This window comes from Hemicordylus capensis, chromosome 2 (genome assembly GCF_027244095.1).
Source record: "Hemicordylus capensis ecotype Gifberg chromosome 2, rHemCap1.1.pri, whole genome shotgun sequence".
Classification (NCBI taxonomy): Eukaryota; Metazoa; Chordata; class Lepidosauria; order Squamata; family Cordylidae; genus Hemicordylus; species Hemicordylus capensis.
The window spans coordinates 27,751,366-27,767,412 of NC_069658.1; the positions used below are offsets into that span (position 1 = coordinate 27,751,366).

General features: G+C 44.0%; 1 protein-coding gene across 6 annotated transcripts in view; it reads right to left on the reverse strand.

Moving 5' to 3' along the window:
* The window catches only part of RICTOR (RPTOR independent companion of MTOR complex 2), a 103,604-nt gene that overhangs the window by 17,487 nt on the left and 70,070 nt on the right, over positions 1–16,047 (reverse strand). For all 6 annotated transcript variants that reach the window (XM_053296254.1, XM_053296253.1, XM_053296252.1 and 3 more), the window contains 8 exons: positions 13,847–13,973; positions 12,601–12,765; positions 12,060–12,136; positions 11,893–11,971; positions 5,798–5,907; positions 5,578–5,665; positions 3,665–3,757; positions 606–712 (listed from right to left, as the gene is read on the reverse strand). In XM_053296254.1, the coding sequence (XP_053152229.1) occupies positions 606–712; positions 3,665–3,757; positions 5,578–5,665; positions 5,798–5,907; positions 11,893–11,971; positions 12,060–12,136; positions 12,601–12,765; positions 13,847–13,973 (846 nt within the window). The remainder of the gene's footprint in view (positions 1–605; positions 713–3,664; positions 3,758–5,577; positions 5,666–5,797; positions 5,908–11,892; positions 11,972–12,059; positions 12,137–12,600; positions 12,766–13,846; positions 13,974–16,047) is intronic.

Below are 16,047 nucleotides of genomic sequence, written 5' to 3' on the forward strand. Positions count from 1 at the left end.
GTTTGTTTGTTTTTGCAGAAGAGCCACAAAATGTCTCAGCATTACAAAATGGCAGCAAGAGATTATGTCAGAAGTCATTTCCAGCAATTCAAGAACCACAGACAAGCAAAAATAACCGTATACTTGCCCCACAAATAAAAGCAACTGGGTCCCTATGACCCGACTGCAGTCATGTGAAACCGCGGGTGCCACATCCACGGGTAACAAGGACCACCTGCATATGAGCCCAGACTTCATTTACTAATAATAGAACTTTTGTTTTTATTTCCTGATGGGTATTTTGAAGTTAAACCTTATTTCAGTTTGGAAGAAAGGAAGTATAACGTTAAAGATGATCACTGAAAAAACGTCTACATGAGTAGGGCAAGAGGGTGCAAAACCAATGAAAAACAATGTAGCTGGCACACACAGAACATTCATTTTCCAGTTAGCCTATGGTCAATTCTAGGCTCTCCCACTGTAATGCTTCTTTTCTTCCTAAGATCATGTGCCATTTGTGAAGAATAACTTTACAGACAGTGAATCATGTAATCATTTTAATGGCTTCTGGACAAAGCCAAGCACTACAGACAGAAGGCAGCTTCCAATCTTCAAGTTGTACTTACCCCCTGATAGATAGAACCTCACAATGCTGAGCAAGTGCCATTATATCAGGAATCACATTTTCCTCCTGAAGCAAATTCAGTCCCCAGTTTGAAGATCCAATATTGCCCTGGAATGAAAACATAATTTTTGATCAAATTCCTTAGGACTGCCAAGGATAAAGGACTAGGATTACGATAGCTGTGGGTGGTGACAGCAATAGAACTTCTGACACAGTGCAACATGGCAAAGTGGCATTTGACTGGAGCTTGATTTGAGTGCCTTGCTAACTAACTGAGCAAAGAGGCACTTTTTAAAGTGGTCTCTTATATTTAGCAGGAGGCAGCAACTGGCCTTATCCAACCTCAGCACAGCATCCCTCCAGTGGTAGTTACTAGTGTCTCTCTTATACCTTTTAGATTGTGAGCACCTGGGAACAAATTCATTCATTTCTGTGTAAACCACTTTTGCTGAAAAGTGGTCTATAAATATTCACAATAGTAGTGGTTCACAATTTAAGAGATTTTATATAGGAAGCCACATCTATGTCAGTCATTCACCCCAAATCAAGCAGGTTTCCTTACAATATTCAATTAGAGCAGCGGCATCCAAAGTCAGAATAGTCTTAATGGTACCTAACCTCCGGTAGGAGACAGCACCTGAAGAAGCATCAGCAAATCAAAGAGCACAACACAGCCAGGGGAGGAACAAGCCCCAAAGGTTATTTCTTATCACTAACGCCCCCCCAGAGTGACAGACCACTCCAGAGAGAAACTATCCAACAGAAGAGGATAGCGGGGTGAAAAACGGAAACTGAACAACAGAGAGCCAGGGTGGATACACTCCCAGCCACTGAGGAGAATGACCTTTCAGGTAAGTGCCAACAATTTGTTCTCCCTCAATGGGGGAATGCATCCAGGCTGGGACCAGCCAAAGCCCCTAAAATCTCACTGGGAGGGAAGAAGTCTGGTCCTCATTGTGGAATCACCTGCTGTAACACTCGCTTCCCAAAGAAGACATCAGAAAAAGCCGACGTATGAATTTTATAACATCTAACAAATGTAGACAAAGAAGTCCAGGTGGCTGCCTGACATATCTACCAGAGGCGCTAGAGGTGAAAAGGTCGCTGAGGTGGCTGTACTTCTAGTGAAGTGAGCAGTGATTCCCTGGGGTGGGGAAAGTTGACTACTATACTATGCACAGATCCACCTGGCTAGGGTGGAAGAAGAAACTTTGGGGTCTAGGACAACTCTCTGAGGCCAACTCTCTGCGGGACACCTCAACATGGCTGACTCACTGCAGGGACAACTCAATGTGAATCTGACAAACACTTCAAAGCAGATCCCTGCTCTCTCTTCATTTTCCAACAAACCCGATAGTGCCCCACACTTCAAAGCAGTTCCCAGCTCTCTCTTCACAAACACACCCAACAGTGCCCCACACTTCAAAACAGTTCCCTGCTCTCTCTATATGGGGCTCGGAAGTGGGCGAAGGAGGCGCAGAACAGCCCGCCCCACACTTCAAAAGAGTTCCCTGCTCTCTCTATAGGGATGGGAAGCCGGCAAGGGATGCAGAGCGCAGCCCACTCCTGCCAGCAACCAGTGGACACGCAATTATTACTTTATTTGAATTTGAGTTGCAACCAGCAAACCCGATAGTATTAATGACAGTAGTACCAGAGGGTAGGGATGTGCACAAATGTGCACTCCCAGGAGGGAGTAGTGCAGTCAGGCTTGGTGTTATCCACCCCTTCCTCGGAAGGCTAACTGTCACACTCCGGTTGATCTTGGTTGCTCCCTGCCCTGCCAGAGAGTCTCCGATGTTTGGGGCCGAATCACCAACTGTACTGCAATCTGGGGAACAGGGATGCATGTGCAGAGACATTCTGTGTTCGGGAGCCTGAGCACGAGAGCTTGGCCTCCCTCGGTTTCTTGTAGGCTTCAGTGGTGGCGGCCACCACTGATCTCCAAGCCTCTCTGCAGGCAGAGAAAGCTGAGTCTTCAGATAGAGAGAGGGAGAGGCCTCTCTCTAGCTTCTTGAAGCGTGGGCAGCCATGTTAGAGAGGCTGCAGCAGTGTTAAGAATCGAGCTGTGTTCTGTCTCCCTTAAGCCCCGACTCCTCTAAACCACAAAGCAGGAAAGGGCAGGGGAAGGGAGATGAAGAAAAGCAAGGAATAACTAAAGGAACAGCAGAGCTGTAAAAAAAGGCACCTGCTGTGGAGTGGGACGGGGCGAAAAACTGGAGGCCGAGGGGGCAGCCCCTCCCATGTGGCCACAGTAAGCTTCTTTGATTGGCCCTGTTCTGGAGCAGGTGAGAGGAGCTACCCAGCCTGGATACACTCCCCCACCGAGGGAGAATGCACCATTTTTTATTTTTACATTTTGAGATTGATGTTTCTGCTTTCTTTCTTGGATTAAATAATCCTTAAACTCATAAACATAAACTCAGTATACATAAACTCAAATACAAAAGTCTGATAAGAAATATCCTGAATGCTTATACAGTATTATCAGCCAGAGAAAACTATCATTCAGGCATAAACTAATAATAAAAAACCATTACAAACTTATTCAAGTTACTAGTTATTTGAGTTATTATTATTACAAGATCTATATTATTTATTTATTTATTCGGTTATTTATCTGATATATGAAGTGTTTAGTAATTATAAGCAACCCCCCAAAAAACAAACAAACAAACCGATCTATAAAGATATGTATGGCTGTAGAAATGTAAAACAACCCCACAGAGCATGGCTGGTTCAAGATGTACTAGCACAAGGCATCTTCCTCACTCACTCCTGAAACTCCTTGAGCCACCCAAAAACCCACTAATGAAGGTTGGGGGACTTTCAGCAATGGCATGGGATGAGGCCTAAGGGGTATTATCTGGAAGCACTGAAGGAGAAGTGCCCTCCACTAGCAGCACCCCGCTCTTCTCATGCTGAGCCTCAGCAATGGCTTCAGCAGGGTGGAGGTGGAGGGAAAGATGCCATGTAGTGGTGCACGTTGAACTGTGGTACAATCTGGATGCGGCCTATGGAAGATTTTTTTTAAAAACAACAACAACAACAACAACTAACCAGTGCCCAGAGAGCTGCCTTCAGTTGCTTGATCCCTTCCCATTTGTCCAGCATAGGAGAACGAACAGTGTAGCTCAGGTCAGGAACAATACTCTAAAGAATAAAGAACAAGCACAAAGTATGTTCAACACCACTTTGTTTTCAACAGATCAGGCTTGATGAAATATATAATTTATTTATAAACCGAGTCACTTTTCCTACTTAAGCACTGAAAGCAACATAAAAATGGATTATGCTTTAAGTATTTTCAATAACACAAAAATTATGTTTCAAAAAAGCGAATAAACTAGTTTATAAATCACAACATTTCCACTGGTGAAATTTAATCAAGATGTCTGAAACAATTACAACAACTGTACCCAGCAAATAAACCTTTTCCCACTTAATGAAAAAATCTTCGAAAAAGATATAAAGTTCAGATGGAATTAAAAATCAGCTTCTTTGCTTCAGTGACTTGAAAACTGAGAAATTAACCAACTGAAAGTTGCATCATATCAAACTAAGGAGAGCACTATCACGCAATTCAAAATCAGCTAGCTCTTCCTTTGCTATGCAAGCCTGGCACAAGGAGCAAAAGAACAATTGTGGGAGAGGGCAATATACACATACATGGAAAGGAAGGGGGGAATCAGAGCAGGAGGGAAATTTGAGGGAGAGAGAAGGTGCAAGAGACCCACACTTCTTGTTTCAGCACTTCTTACATGCATCTCTAAGTAGAACTCAGACATCACCCCCAGTGAAAAGGAGTCTGAGCTCTAGAATCTCACAAGTTCTGCATAGATGTTACAACAATGAAGTGTGAGAAAACGAAGAGCTCATACCCCCTCACCCCACCCCCCTTTTTCTTCACATCCCAAGTTGCACTCAATCAGCTACGGGAGTATGCTTTCCCTAGCGCTTTGTAATAGCTGTTCAAAACCCACCGTATATGAAATTATTTCATTTAAATTCAACTGACATTCCAAAACTATGTGGGAAGAACTCAAAATGAAATTCTACAGGCAGGATTTTTAAATATGAACAAGGCCTGAACTTCTGCTCCAGTGAATCACCAATATGGTGAGTATGTCACAGGGTTTCTGTTCATAGTTTTTCAAAATTTCACAGGGCTCCATTTTCAGTTACTGTGATCAGTTGCAAGCAAACTAAAAGACATTCATCTGATGCCTTCAAATACAGGAATGACGGATTTAAAAATCAAGTTGTAAGTAAGCTGCTCTGCAAATATGATTGCTTATGAAAGCCAAATGCAATGCTGAAGAATCAATTTATTCTGCCTTAAGATCTTGCAATTCTGAAAAAAAAAAATCAAAATAGAAAATGTAAACATTCTGAAGGATGGGTATACAGCTCATGCTAAAGGAACAGCATGAACCACTAACTGGTTTTATGTATCAATATCTGACAAATGTGATAAGGCGTGCAGTCCTCCATCCCCCAGGATGAAATAAAGATATATTCACAGCCCAGAAGAAAGAGAAGGGAAAAGTAGAAGACAACAGCATCCCCAAGGAGGCAAAACAGTTCAGCTGCAGAGGGACAACCTCCATGTTTCTGTGGGACCAATAACCTCTGGGCTGAGATTACTAACAGCCAGGTGAAATACAACTTCTCTGATTGGCAGGTCAACTCTATAAACCTCGGCAATTATTCCCACCAATTAATACAAAAAGAAAAAGTTTAACTTAGACAGTGCTGGCAGAGACTAATTTCACAGAACAAATTTGCATCCATGACCTAGAACTTCTTAACTTTCTTACTGGACCTAATCAGAAAAAAATCAAGCCAGACTGGAGCACAGGCTCCAGAACATTGCACCAGTAATATCCAAAGAAAGAATGCTGAAAATTCCATAAGAAGGTTGGAATATATTTGTTACCTGCATTTGAATCAGCTACATTAAATTTCCTCACCTGAGCTTCCAACAAATGGCAGCCTGTTTTGTGGTGTACCAGTTGGCCATAAAGGTGAACTGGCAGATAGACATGCGGCCGCTGTAATCTGATAGAAAGAAAAATGGTCTGTTTGCATACAGTTAATTAAGACACTTTCAAAAGCAGCCACAAAGTAAATTTCATTCTAGATAGCCATTGTTTTAACAGTCCAATCAAGATAATTTGTAATTAAACTTGCCTTTGGTTGCTTCGACGAACGTAATTATCGCCATCAACAGGCTTGCGGTAAGTGGTAAGTGCTTCATTAAGTTGCTCTTCTATCAGCTCAACATATTTTAAATTATACTCCTAATGCAATAAATGGAACAGAGAGCCCATTAAAAAATGGTTCTCCCAGGAAATATTCTTATTTTTAATAATGTACATTAGTCTGATTAGAGTGAGAACATTCTTTCCAATTCCATCATTATAAGTGAGCTATAATTGTAGCTTTTTACAAGTGCAATGTTCAATTCAAAAGAACCAAAGGAATTCTAGAACGGAGGTATTTCTCATCATGAACTATCTTCTTTGTACAATGTAAAGGTTCTTGTGTCAGATCAATGCAAGGTTAGAAGGGCCAGACACTGTATTATCTCTAGAATATCCTCTGCTGCACAGACTTGCAGAGGGAAACTGTGAAGCAGCTATTCTATGTAAATGGGCATGCAGTTTGTGGATGCTCTTTCCATAGTGTTTCTGAACAGCTGTCTTTTGTCATAGGGCAGTTCTCCACCCCCACCCAGTATATGAAGACATTCACATTTCACACCTGATGGCTAAAGAATCAGCCCTGCTCTTCTATTCTTGGCCGAGACAGCTACACTCAAGCCTGGTTCACACAAACACACACAAAAACCCATGAAACTGAAGGTCAGGAATTGTAGGACTGACAAGAGGAAGCATTTATTCACACACTGCATAACTAATTTATGGAATTCTTTGCCACGGGATGTGGTGATGGCCACTAGCTTGGATAGCTTTAAATGGGACTTTAGACAAATTCATGGAGGACAGGTCTATCAATGGCCACTAGTCTGGTGGCTATGGGTCACTCCCAGCCTTGGAGGCATGATGCCTCTCAATACCAGTTGCAGGGGAGCAACAGCAAGAGATAGGGCATGCCCTCACCTCTTGCCTGTGGGCTTCTCAGAGGCACTTGGTGGGCCACTGTGCGAACAGGATGCTAGACTAGATAGGCCTTGGGCCTGATCCAGCAGGGCTGTTTTTATGCTTACCTGTAACAGGTGATCTTTCTGGTGATCCATGTTCACTCAAAAAATGGGTTCTGTGCCTGTGAAGTTAAAGCATCAAAAAGTCTGCTTAGACTGATCTTCAGATTTAGCCCTCTGAGGCTGCCTTTGCCTTTGGTTATATGGCTTTTTTTACACTGAATTTGAAAGATTTCCTGAAATCTCTTTTATCAGATTGTTTGCACTGATATTTTTCTCTACAATAGGTTTTGTACTTTTAAGAGTAAGATGGTAGTTGAGGGTTGGAAGCAAGAGTTCTTACTGTGTATCGTGACTTCTTCATCCTTTCCATGGTCTTGTAGGTTTGTGTGCTGAAAAGACCCTCTTCCTCAAATGGCAGATTTTCTATTTTGTCCTTCATACCAGGTTGAAAGGACACTGACCTTAGCCAAGCATACCTTCTGAGGGACATAGCACCTGCGATGGTCCATGATTCTGTTTCTTTTAAGTGCTTTGCTGTACTTAGGTGCCACCTGATGATGTCCACGGATTTGTTCAGGGCAGTCTTAAATTTCTCACGAAATTCCTCTGGCACATCTTTCAGGTCTTCCTTTAGATTGTCCAAGAGAGAGTGGTGGTACTTCACCACACAGGCCATGTATTTGGCTATTTTTATGTCTAAGCATGAAGTTGAGCAGAATCTATGCCCCATGGCATCCAGCTCTCTCCCCTTCCTGTCCACTGGGGATGAGTGCTTTTTGCCTGACTTGTTGCTTGCAGCACAATCAACCACCAGGGGTTTGGGCAGAGGATGTTTGAAGAGGAAGGGACAAGACTCTTCCTGGATGGACACAGTACAGGTTTTCTGGTCTCTGATGTGAAGGTAGAGACCAATGGTATTCCCAAGGTGTTTTTGCTGAGTTCACTAGCACTGGCATTGTAGGTAGAGATGCTGGTTGAGATGTAAAAGAACTGGCTATAAAATCATGAACAGGATCTCTGGCTGGTGCTTTGAGCTCTAGAACCAACACCTTTGCCATGTCAGCTACCTGTATTCTATATGATTTTGTCTCCTCTGCAGGTTTGTTGGAGGATGGGTTAGCAACATTTTCATGTTGGGAAGGGTCTGAGGGATTTTCAGTTTGAACTGAATCTCCCTCAGAGGAAGAAATAGAATCATATCCCCCCATCATAATGTTCTCTCTGTGTTTCAGGTGACTTTTCTGGAGCTGGAGAACGGTGTACAATCTCCAAGTCAGATTCAGTCAGGTGAGCAAGAGTTGAGGTCTTCTGTACTTCCTTTTCAGGGGGTGCAGTTGGAAGTACAATGAAGAATATTTATATAACATTTTTCAACGAAAGTACCCAAAGCAGCTTGCATAGATTGATAAATAAATAAAATGGTTCCCTGTCCCCAACAGACTCACAATCTAAAAAAGAAATATAAGATAGACACCAGCAACAGCCATTGGAGAGATGCTGTCTTGGGGATAGATAGGACCAATTGCTCTCCCCCTGCTAAATAAAGAGAATCGCCACTTTTAAAAGGTACCCCTTTGCTCTGTTAGCAGCTGGAGCCTTTGGTCTTTTGAAAGGGGAATCGGCAATGGGTTCAGGTGAGACCCCTTGCTCTTTGGGGCAGGCACCCTTCTCAAATCAGCCCTTAGTTTCATTGATTTCCACTTGCAGTAATTGTCAAAATCATAAGGTAGGTCTGGTGATTGCAAAAAATAAGGCTCCCTATAGCATCTGAGACCTCTTATGTATCCTGGGTCTAGGACCTATGGAGAGCTCCAACAGTCCTTTGGTCCAGTCAGGGACAAGTAATGAGGAGCAGGTTGGTGGTAGTTTTCTCTCCATGGGTAGGAGGGAAAACACTGAGTTGCTCTCGCAGGAGAAGCTGAGAGAGTCTTAGGGACTGGAGCAGTCTCGAAGTCCTCATCACCATCTACTGTAGCCCACGCATAGAAAAGGCTCTGAAAGTGGAACCTGATAGAGTGGTAGTTATAGACCCCATCAGATCCCAAACTCCTTGCAGGGGATTTATTATGTAGAAGAGGGGATGTTGCTCTTGAAGAGAGAAGCCTCCCTCGACTGGAGTAGGACTTCTTTGTGGGTCGAGAGAGCTGGAGTGGCATCTGGTAAGAAATCTATTATGATGGACAACATCATGGAAGTACCGGTCTTGGTAGGGGTCACCAAAGTCTGGGTTATCGATGTAGGCATTGGTGAAGCTACTGTGGCAGTCGATGATGAGCGTGCAGTCCATGACTGATGATGGTGGAGTGGACTTAGTGGAGGCTTTCAAAATAGAAGTCGATGTCCACGTCAACTCCAATGTTGAGGGTCTTGCGGTGTCCAGTGTCGAGGGTTTTGCAGTATCTGGTGTATCTTGGAAGCTTTGCTGCCCACCTTGCACTGAGGATGGCAATGGTGTGTGCAGGGATTTCCCCAACATCAGTGCCAATGTCAAAACCTTCTCCAGTGCCACTGATGCTTTATTGGGGGATCAAGTGCAATGGTACTTTGAGCCCAAGGGGTTTGGTGAGCCTGCTCTTTTGTGGTTTTGCTTCTTGTGGTGTCAGCATCGATCTAGCTTATCAATGGCCACGGGTTTCTTAAATGTCAAGTCTCCGTGATCTCTGTCAGATGGAGGGGGTCAGGTCACTGAACTCGGGGAGTCTTCTGACATCGACCTCAAGGGTAGACGATTGTCTAACATCAATCTCACTGATGTTGATGGCTCAGCATTGGAGAACTGTTTCGCATAATGTTGCTCTTATACAGAGTTCCCTGCACTTCTGCATTCGCTTCGAGAAAGACAAATAGGTTTTGCAGGAACTCACATTGTGGTTTCCCCCCAGGCAAATCAAGCAGTCGCCATGCCTGTCAGAGGAACGTAGTGTCCATCTACAGGTGGCAAAATGCTTGAAAGTTTTTAAGGAGTCCACTAGAACTGAGATATAAAGATGAAGGAGAAACCTTAAAACAGAACTGTTGTATGAAAGCCAGGAATTTCACCAACAGAACAAGTTTGAGTCAAAGGAGAAATGAAGAAATAGTCTGAAGGTCAAAGCCAGAATAATCTAATAAATTTATCTCTCACAGGAAATGGGAAACAAACAGAATGAATCCTTCACAATGCCAGAGGCGTGGCAGGTGAGAAGGAACTGAGAAGGTGTTCTCTCACCAAAAATAATGGTCATGCCACACGTGTGATTCATCAGAGCTGAAAACCACCTCATGGAGTTATTGAATTCTTCTACAGGAGTTACTGTGCAGGTGCAGAACCTATTTTGTCAGGGAACATGGGATCACTTCAAAGATCTGTTAATACTGGTAACCCACATTAAACCTAGATTTGAGAAGAATCATCTCACAATCACACTAATGGTGCTAACCCATATTAAACCTAGATTTGGACAGTTGTGTGAACCAGACTTAGGAACATAGGAAGCTGCCATATACTGAGTCAGACCATTGGTCCATCTAGCTCAGTATTGTCTACACCAGGGATTCTTAATGTTTGGTCCCCATATGTTATGGGACTTCAATTCCCATAATCCCCAACCAGAGGACTCTGGGGCTGGGGATTATGCGAGTTGAGGTCCAATAACATCTGGGGACCCAACATTGAAAATCCCTGGTCTACACAGACTGGTAGCAGCTTCTCCAAGGCTGCAGGCAGGAGTCTCTCTCAGGCCTATCTTGGAGATGTCACGAAGGGAACTTGGAACCTAGATGTTCTTCCCAGAGCAACTCCATCCCGAGGGGAATATCTTACAGTGCTCACACTTCTGGTCACTCATTCATATGCAACCAGGGCAGACCCCGTTTAGCTAAGGGGACAAGTCATGCTTGCCAGCACAAGACCAGTTCTCCTTTCTTGTGTTCTTCAGTGTTTAATAGAATCCCAGAAGTAACCTCTTCTAAGGAAAGGCAGCTTTTTATGTCAGCAATTTCTAGCAGAGAGGTGGTTAACTATTTCATCTGTCACCTTTCATCGCAACTCGTACCCACACATTTATCCTTGAAAGTACGTACCTGGAACTCTGCAGGAAAGAAGTTTGGGGTAAGTAAAGAAGAGAATTGCAGTAGGAAAAGGTGGACAGGAGAAAAGTTAAGCGGTGCCTCCTCCCTCCAACTTCTCTTCCTATTAAAAGCTGCTTTTCCTGAGAAGCAGGAGCTGTCAAGATTGTGTCTCACTTGTAACCTAACGCAAAGCCATGCAAGTACTATTTAACAATAAAAGGAAAATTGGTTCCAGCACTCACAGGTCTAACCTCACAGGCCAATAGTCCTCATGCAGGGGAACACAAGAACTTCCCATAATGGATCAGAATAATGAAGGCTAAATATGATACCTAAATTCAGGAAGCCTAAAAGCCTTGTGTGGTGACAGATCAAAGAGCTATCTGAGCCCCTACCTCATCTGTGAAAGCAGAGGCACACCTGGGCCAAGGCAGGAACGGGGTTGTCCCCCTCACTAACAGCTTGGTGATCAGAACTACTATCTATACCAAGTAGGAGTGTTGAGCTGCCCCATCATGAAGATGACTTTCCAGAGAGCTTTACCAGAGAATCTATTCTAGGAAAAGCAAGTCCACAACACATTAGAGGCTCCAATTTTAAAGAGCCCAAAGTAATTAAGTGTAATTAATTCAACTACATCCAATGTGCTTGCCAAGATCTGAGCCTAAGGAATGTAGGCCATCTTGTAAGCCGACCATGCTGACCAAATGGAATTTATACTCAGAAGCTGGCACCTTCCAATGCATGAAATTTTACAATTTAATAAAATGTTCACAGCAGCTTCCTTCCAACTGAATATCTAGAACACATACATGCCACTAAGATACAAAAAATAAAGCACAATCTACTCAAACTTTAGCATTTTAAGTCCCACTGATCTCACTGGTAGAGTTGAGCATGTGCTTAAATCTCTCCTGTTGAAATGGGATCCAACAGTGCTCAACATGAGCCGGATCGTGCTCCTAATGTTCTATTCTGCAGGGCTGGCTTTAGCCAAGCAAAACAATTGCACAATAAGAAGATATATATCTTAAATTATGAGTTCCAGAGAGCATTTTAGATTTGTTACCTTCTGCCATTTCTCCATTTGTTTTGTCACAAAGCCTCGCTCATTTAGATAGGAAAACCCTTTTGGAATTGATAGAAATCTGAAAAATCAACATGTTTACATGTGTGAGTGCAGTTTATAAATGCACATTAATTGGTTTTTATTCATCTGAATTAACATATGCTTACCTTAACAACAGAAGCAAACCTTTGTCTCCAAGATGAGATAGTGCTGGTTTCATTTGAATGAGGGCATGAAGGTTCGCCTAAAGAAGTGCAGGAAAGTTACATTTTAGGACTAGATAGCTTGCTCAACTGTTATGATCACATTCATATTCATCTATAAGAGAGCAGCAGTAAATGTGCATTTTATTATATGCAGTAATTAAATTACTGTAATTTAAACACCACTTTCACAAGTATTGTAGATTTTAAATGTTATTTGTTGGAAATACGTATTCATTCTCTTATGCTGAAATAGTCAGTCTTTTCAAACACTTAATAAATGCACAATGAATTTGGTCTTTGCTCCAACATGTCTTCCTAGTTACTATTCTCTTTGCGATAATAACTGGGAAAGTCACCATCACACACACACTACAGCTCACTTCATCGGCAACTTACAATTTCTACTTTGTCATACAAAAAGTAAGATGTGTACTTCTTAATGAACTGATACATGATTGTGTATATTCACAGAGAGTGAAGAATAGGGCAAAAGAATTCCCACCTTGTCTTCACATGCCTCATCAAGGATATCAAGTGCTTCAGAAGAAATGGCTTTATTTTTGTCATGCAGCTGGGTAACAAGTAATTCAATTCCCCAATTGCTGAAGAACTCTACATTGGCTCTCAGCAGTACTCTCAAATGTTTTGTGGCATACAACCTGCAGCTCTAGAAAGGAAAAGACAGACTGATAGAAAACTAGCAAGCAAAACATGGCAGAGAAACATAGATTAGGGATGTGCAGAACATTCTGATCTCAGAACTTTCCATCTCGAAACGGGCCGTTTCGAGTGTTCTGAGCCATTCTGACTTCGAACATTCCGAGTGTTCTGAACGCCGTTTTGGATTTCAAAGTAGTACTCTTCTGGCTTCTGTGCGTGTGCGGAAGCCATTTGCATGGTTCACCACACAAATGGCTGCCGCACATGTGCAGAGGCCAGAAAAGTGCTGTGTTGGAATCCAAAATGGAACTCAGAACGGGGTAGTTCCATCAGAAAAACCAGCTCGATTAGTTGTTCCGACAAAAAGATCCAGGGATTTTGTGGATTTAAAATTGTGGAGTACAATTCTATATAGTTAGAAAGTATGTTTCATGACAAAATGAGTTATAAAAATATAAGGAGTTCAAATTGTGTGTTAAACTTCCTAGATTGTATAGGCAACATTTACCATATTTTGACCTCCCCCTTCTTCCAAGCAGCCCCTACTCCCCAGTTTATCCTCTCCAGATTATCCCTGTAAGGTAGGGTAGACAGAGTGACTGGGTGTGACCAAAGGTTCAGCTACGGTGGGGGAGTGAGGCTCCCAGGAACCACTGAGGAACCACAGGGAAAGCTGCTCAATCAGCATCTACAATCCTTAGCGCTTGATGCCAATGAATGGGCTGTGCAGGAAGAAGCCAACTCCAGCTGGGTTGTTCCCACCCTTCAAGTTTCACTGCACTTGGGGATGATGGGAAGTGCACAGTTGAGGCTATGCCCCCTGCACCTGTTAAGGTAACAGGCCCAGCCTGCTCCAGGCCCAACACTGGGAAAGGCAACCAGTCAGTAAGTGGAGACTGTCACCATCCTGTGAAACTGGGACAGGGATGCTGCCAAGTCTCCCTCACAACAAGGTCACTCAGTTAGCTTCAAGTCTGAGGCTCAGCAAAAATTTGAACCCAGGTGTCCCTGGTCCAACACTATCCATATCCGTAAAAACATGAATAAAGTCACCCACACACCGTTTACAAAAGCCACCTCTCACTTACATCTGTAGATGCAGTTAGAATTTTGGAAAGGATGACTCTTGCTAATCCATCTCTGCTGTAGTCCAAGCTAGAAACTGTCAGTTTGAGTAAGTGATCTTGGTTCTTTAAGGAGCAAACATTAAGAAGACTGAAACAAGATAGAAATAATTAAGTGTAAGTTGAATCCCTATAAGTTATGTATACCTACACACAACTGAGATTACTAAGAATGTAAATATGTGTGTTTATTGAACTGATTTTAAAAATTCCTCCTTTTTTCCTTTGCTGCCCCATCATCTGTTGTATCCTCCACTTTTAAGTTTAGATGGTAAAGTCCCCAGGCCAAGCAACTTTTTTATTATTATTTATTATTAAAACTTTTATACCGCCCTTCCAAAAGGCTCAGTGCGGTTTACATTAAAACACCATTAAAATTAGTTAATAATTAAAACAAAAATTATAAAGCATAAAACAATGATAAACAATTAAAAACATCATAAAACAACAATTAAATAATCAGAACAATTTAAAAACAAGTTTTAAAAAGCTGAGAAAGCCTGGTTGAAGAGATGTGTTTTCAGGTGTTTTCTGAAAATTGCCAGAGATGGGGAGGCTCTTATTTCAGCAGGGAGCGCATTCCACAATCTCGGGGCAACAGCCGAGAAGGCCCATCTCTGTGTAGCCACCAAACGAGTTGGTGGCAACTGGAGACGGACCTCCTCAAGTGACCTCAACGGCCGGTGGGTAGGAATGTGCATGGTCCGGAGCAGTCCGGACCGGCACCGAAGGGGGGTCTTCCTTTAAGGGCAGGGAGGGCTTACTTACCCCTCCCGCCGCTTTGCCCCCTCCAGCGCCCGTATTTTACTGAGTAATTGGGGCGCTGGAAACCAGCCGCCCCCACCGCCCCACCGCGAGCAGATTAGGGGCCAAAACTACTGCCGCCGCCACCCTCCCTCCCTCCCTCCCAGCCGCCCTCCCTGCCGCCCTCCCGAGTCCTCACCAGATGTTGTTCAAAAAAAGAGAGGAGCTCGCGAACAGAGCTCCTCTCTCTGCAAAGTCTTGGCCCCAACTGGGGCCTTGGCCGCGCCGCAAAGGACGCCTGGGAGTTCTGCCGGAGGCCCGGTCTTGTCCCCTGCCGGCGGGTAGACCGGGCCTCCAGCGGAACTCCCAGGCGTCCTTTGCGGCGCGCCCAAGGCCCCAGTTGGGGCCACGAATTTGCAGAGAGAGGAGCTCTGTTCGCGAGCTCCTCTCTTTTTTTGAACATCTGATGAGGACTCGGGCGGGCGGCTGGGAGGGAGGGCGGGCGGCTGGGAGGGAGGGCGGGCGGCGGCAGTAGTTTTGGCCCCTAATCCGCTTGCAGGGGCGGGGCGGGGCGAGTTTCCAGCGCCCTAATTACTCAGTAAAATATGGGTGCTGGAGGGAGCAAAGCGGTGGGAGGGGTAAGTAAGCCCTCCCCGCCCTTAAAGGAAGACCCCCACCCGGACCCGGACTGGCCAGGTCCGAACCGGTCCGGACAGTTCGGAGGCCTTTACAATGGCCTCCGGACCGGTTCAGACACACCCCTACCGGTGGGGCTCATAGTGAAGAAGATGCTCTCTTAAATACCCAGGGCCTAAGCCGTTTAGGGCTTTATAAGTTATAACTAGCACTTTGTATTTTGCCCGGAAGCCTATTGGCAGCCAGTGTAACTCCATCAACAAAGGAGTAATGTGGTCTCTCCGAGATGACCCAGAGACCAACCTGGCTGCCGCATTCTGAACCAACTGAAGTTTCCGGACTACGTACAAAGGCAGCCCCATGTAGAGCGCATTACAGAAGTCCAGTCTGGAGGTTACCAACAAATGTACCACTGTTTTGAGGTCATTGATCTCGAGAAGCGGGCGCAGCTGGCGTATCAGCCGGAGCTGATAGAAAGCACCCCTTTTTGCATATGTTTTCCCAGAGTGGTACTGCAAATATTGATGCAATGGAAACAGAGTAAGTCAATAATGCATTCATTTTGATACATAAAGTTTTCTGCAACCTCAGTGCTTTTGGGTGGGGTGATCTGGGCGCTCTTGTAGCTTTTGGAAAGCCGCTTTGCCCTTTTCCCCTCTGAACACAGATCCGCCTCTTGTTGTCTGCACGCTCCATAGCAGGGGGGAGGAGTCAAGAAGGGACGAAAAATGGAGAAGGGCGGGGGGAAACACTGAGGAAAAAATGAAGGAAGGCTTTCTTTTTTA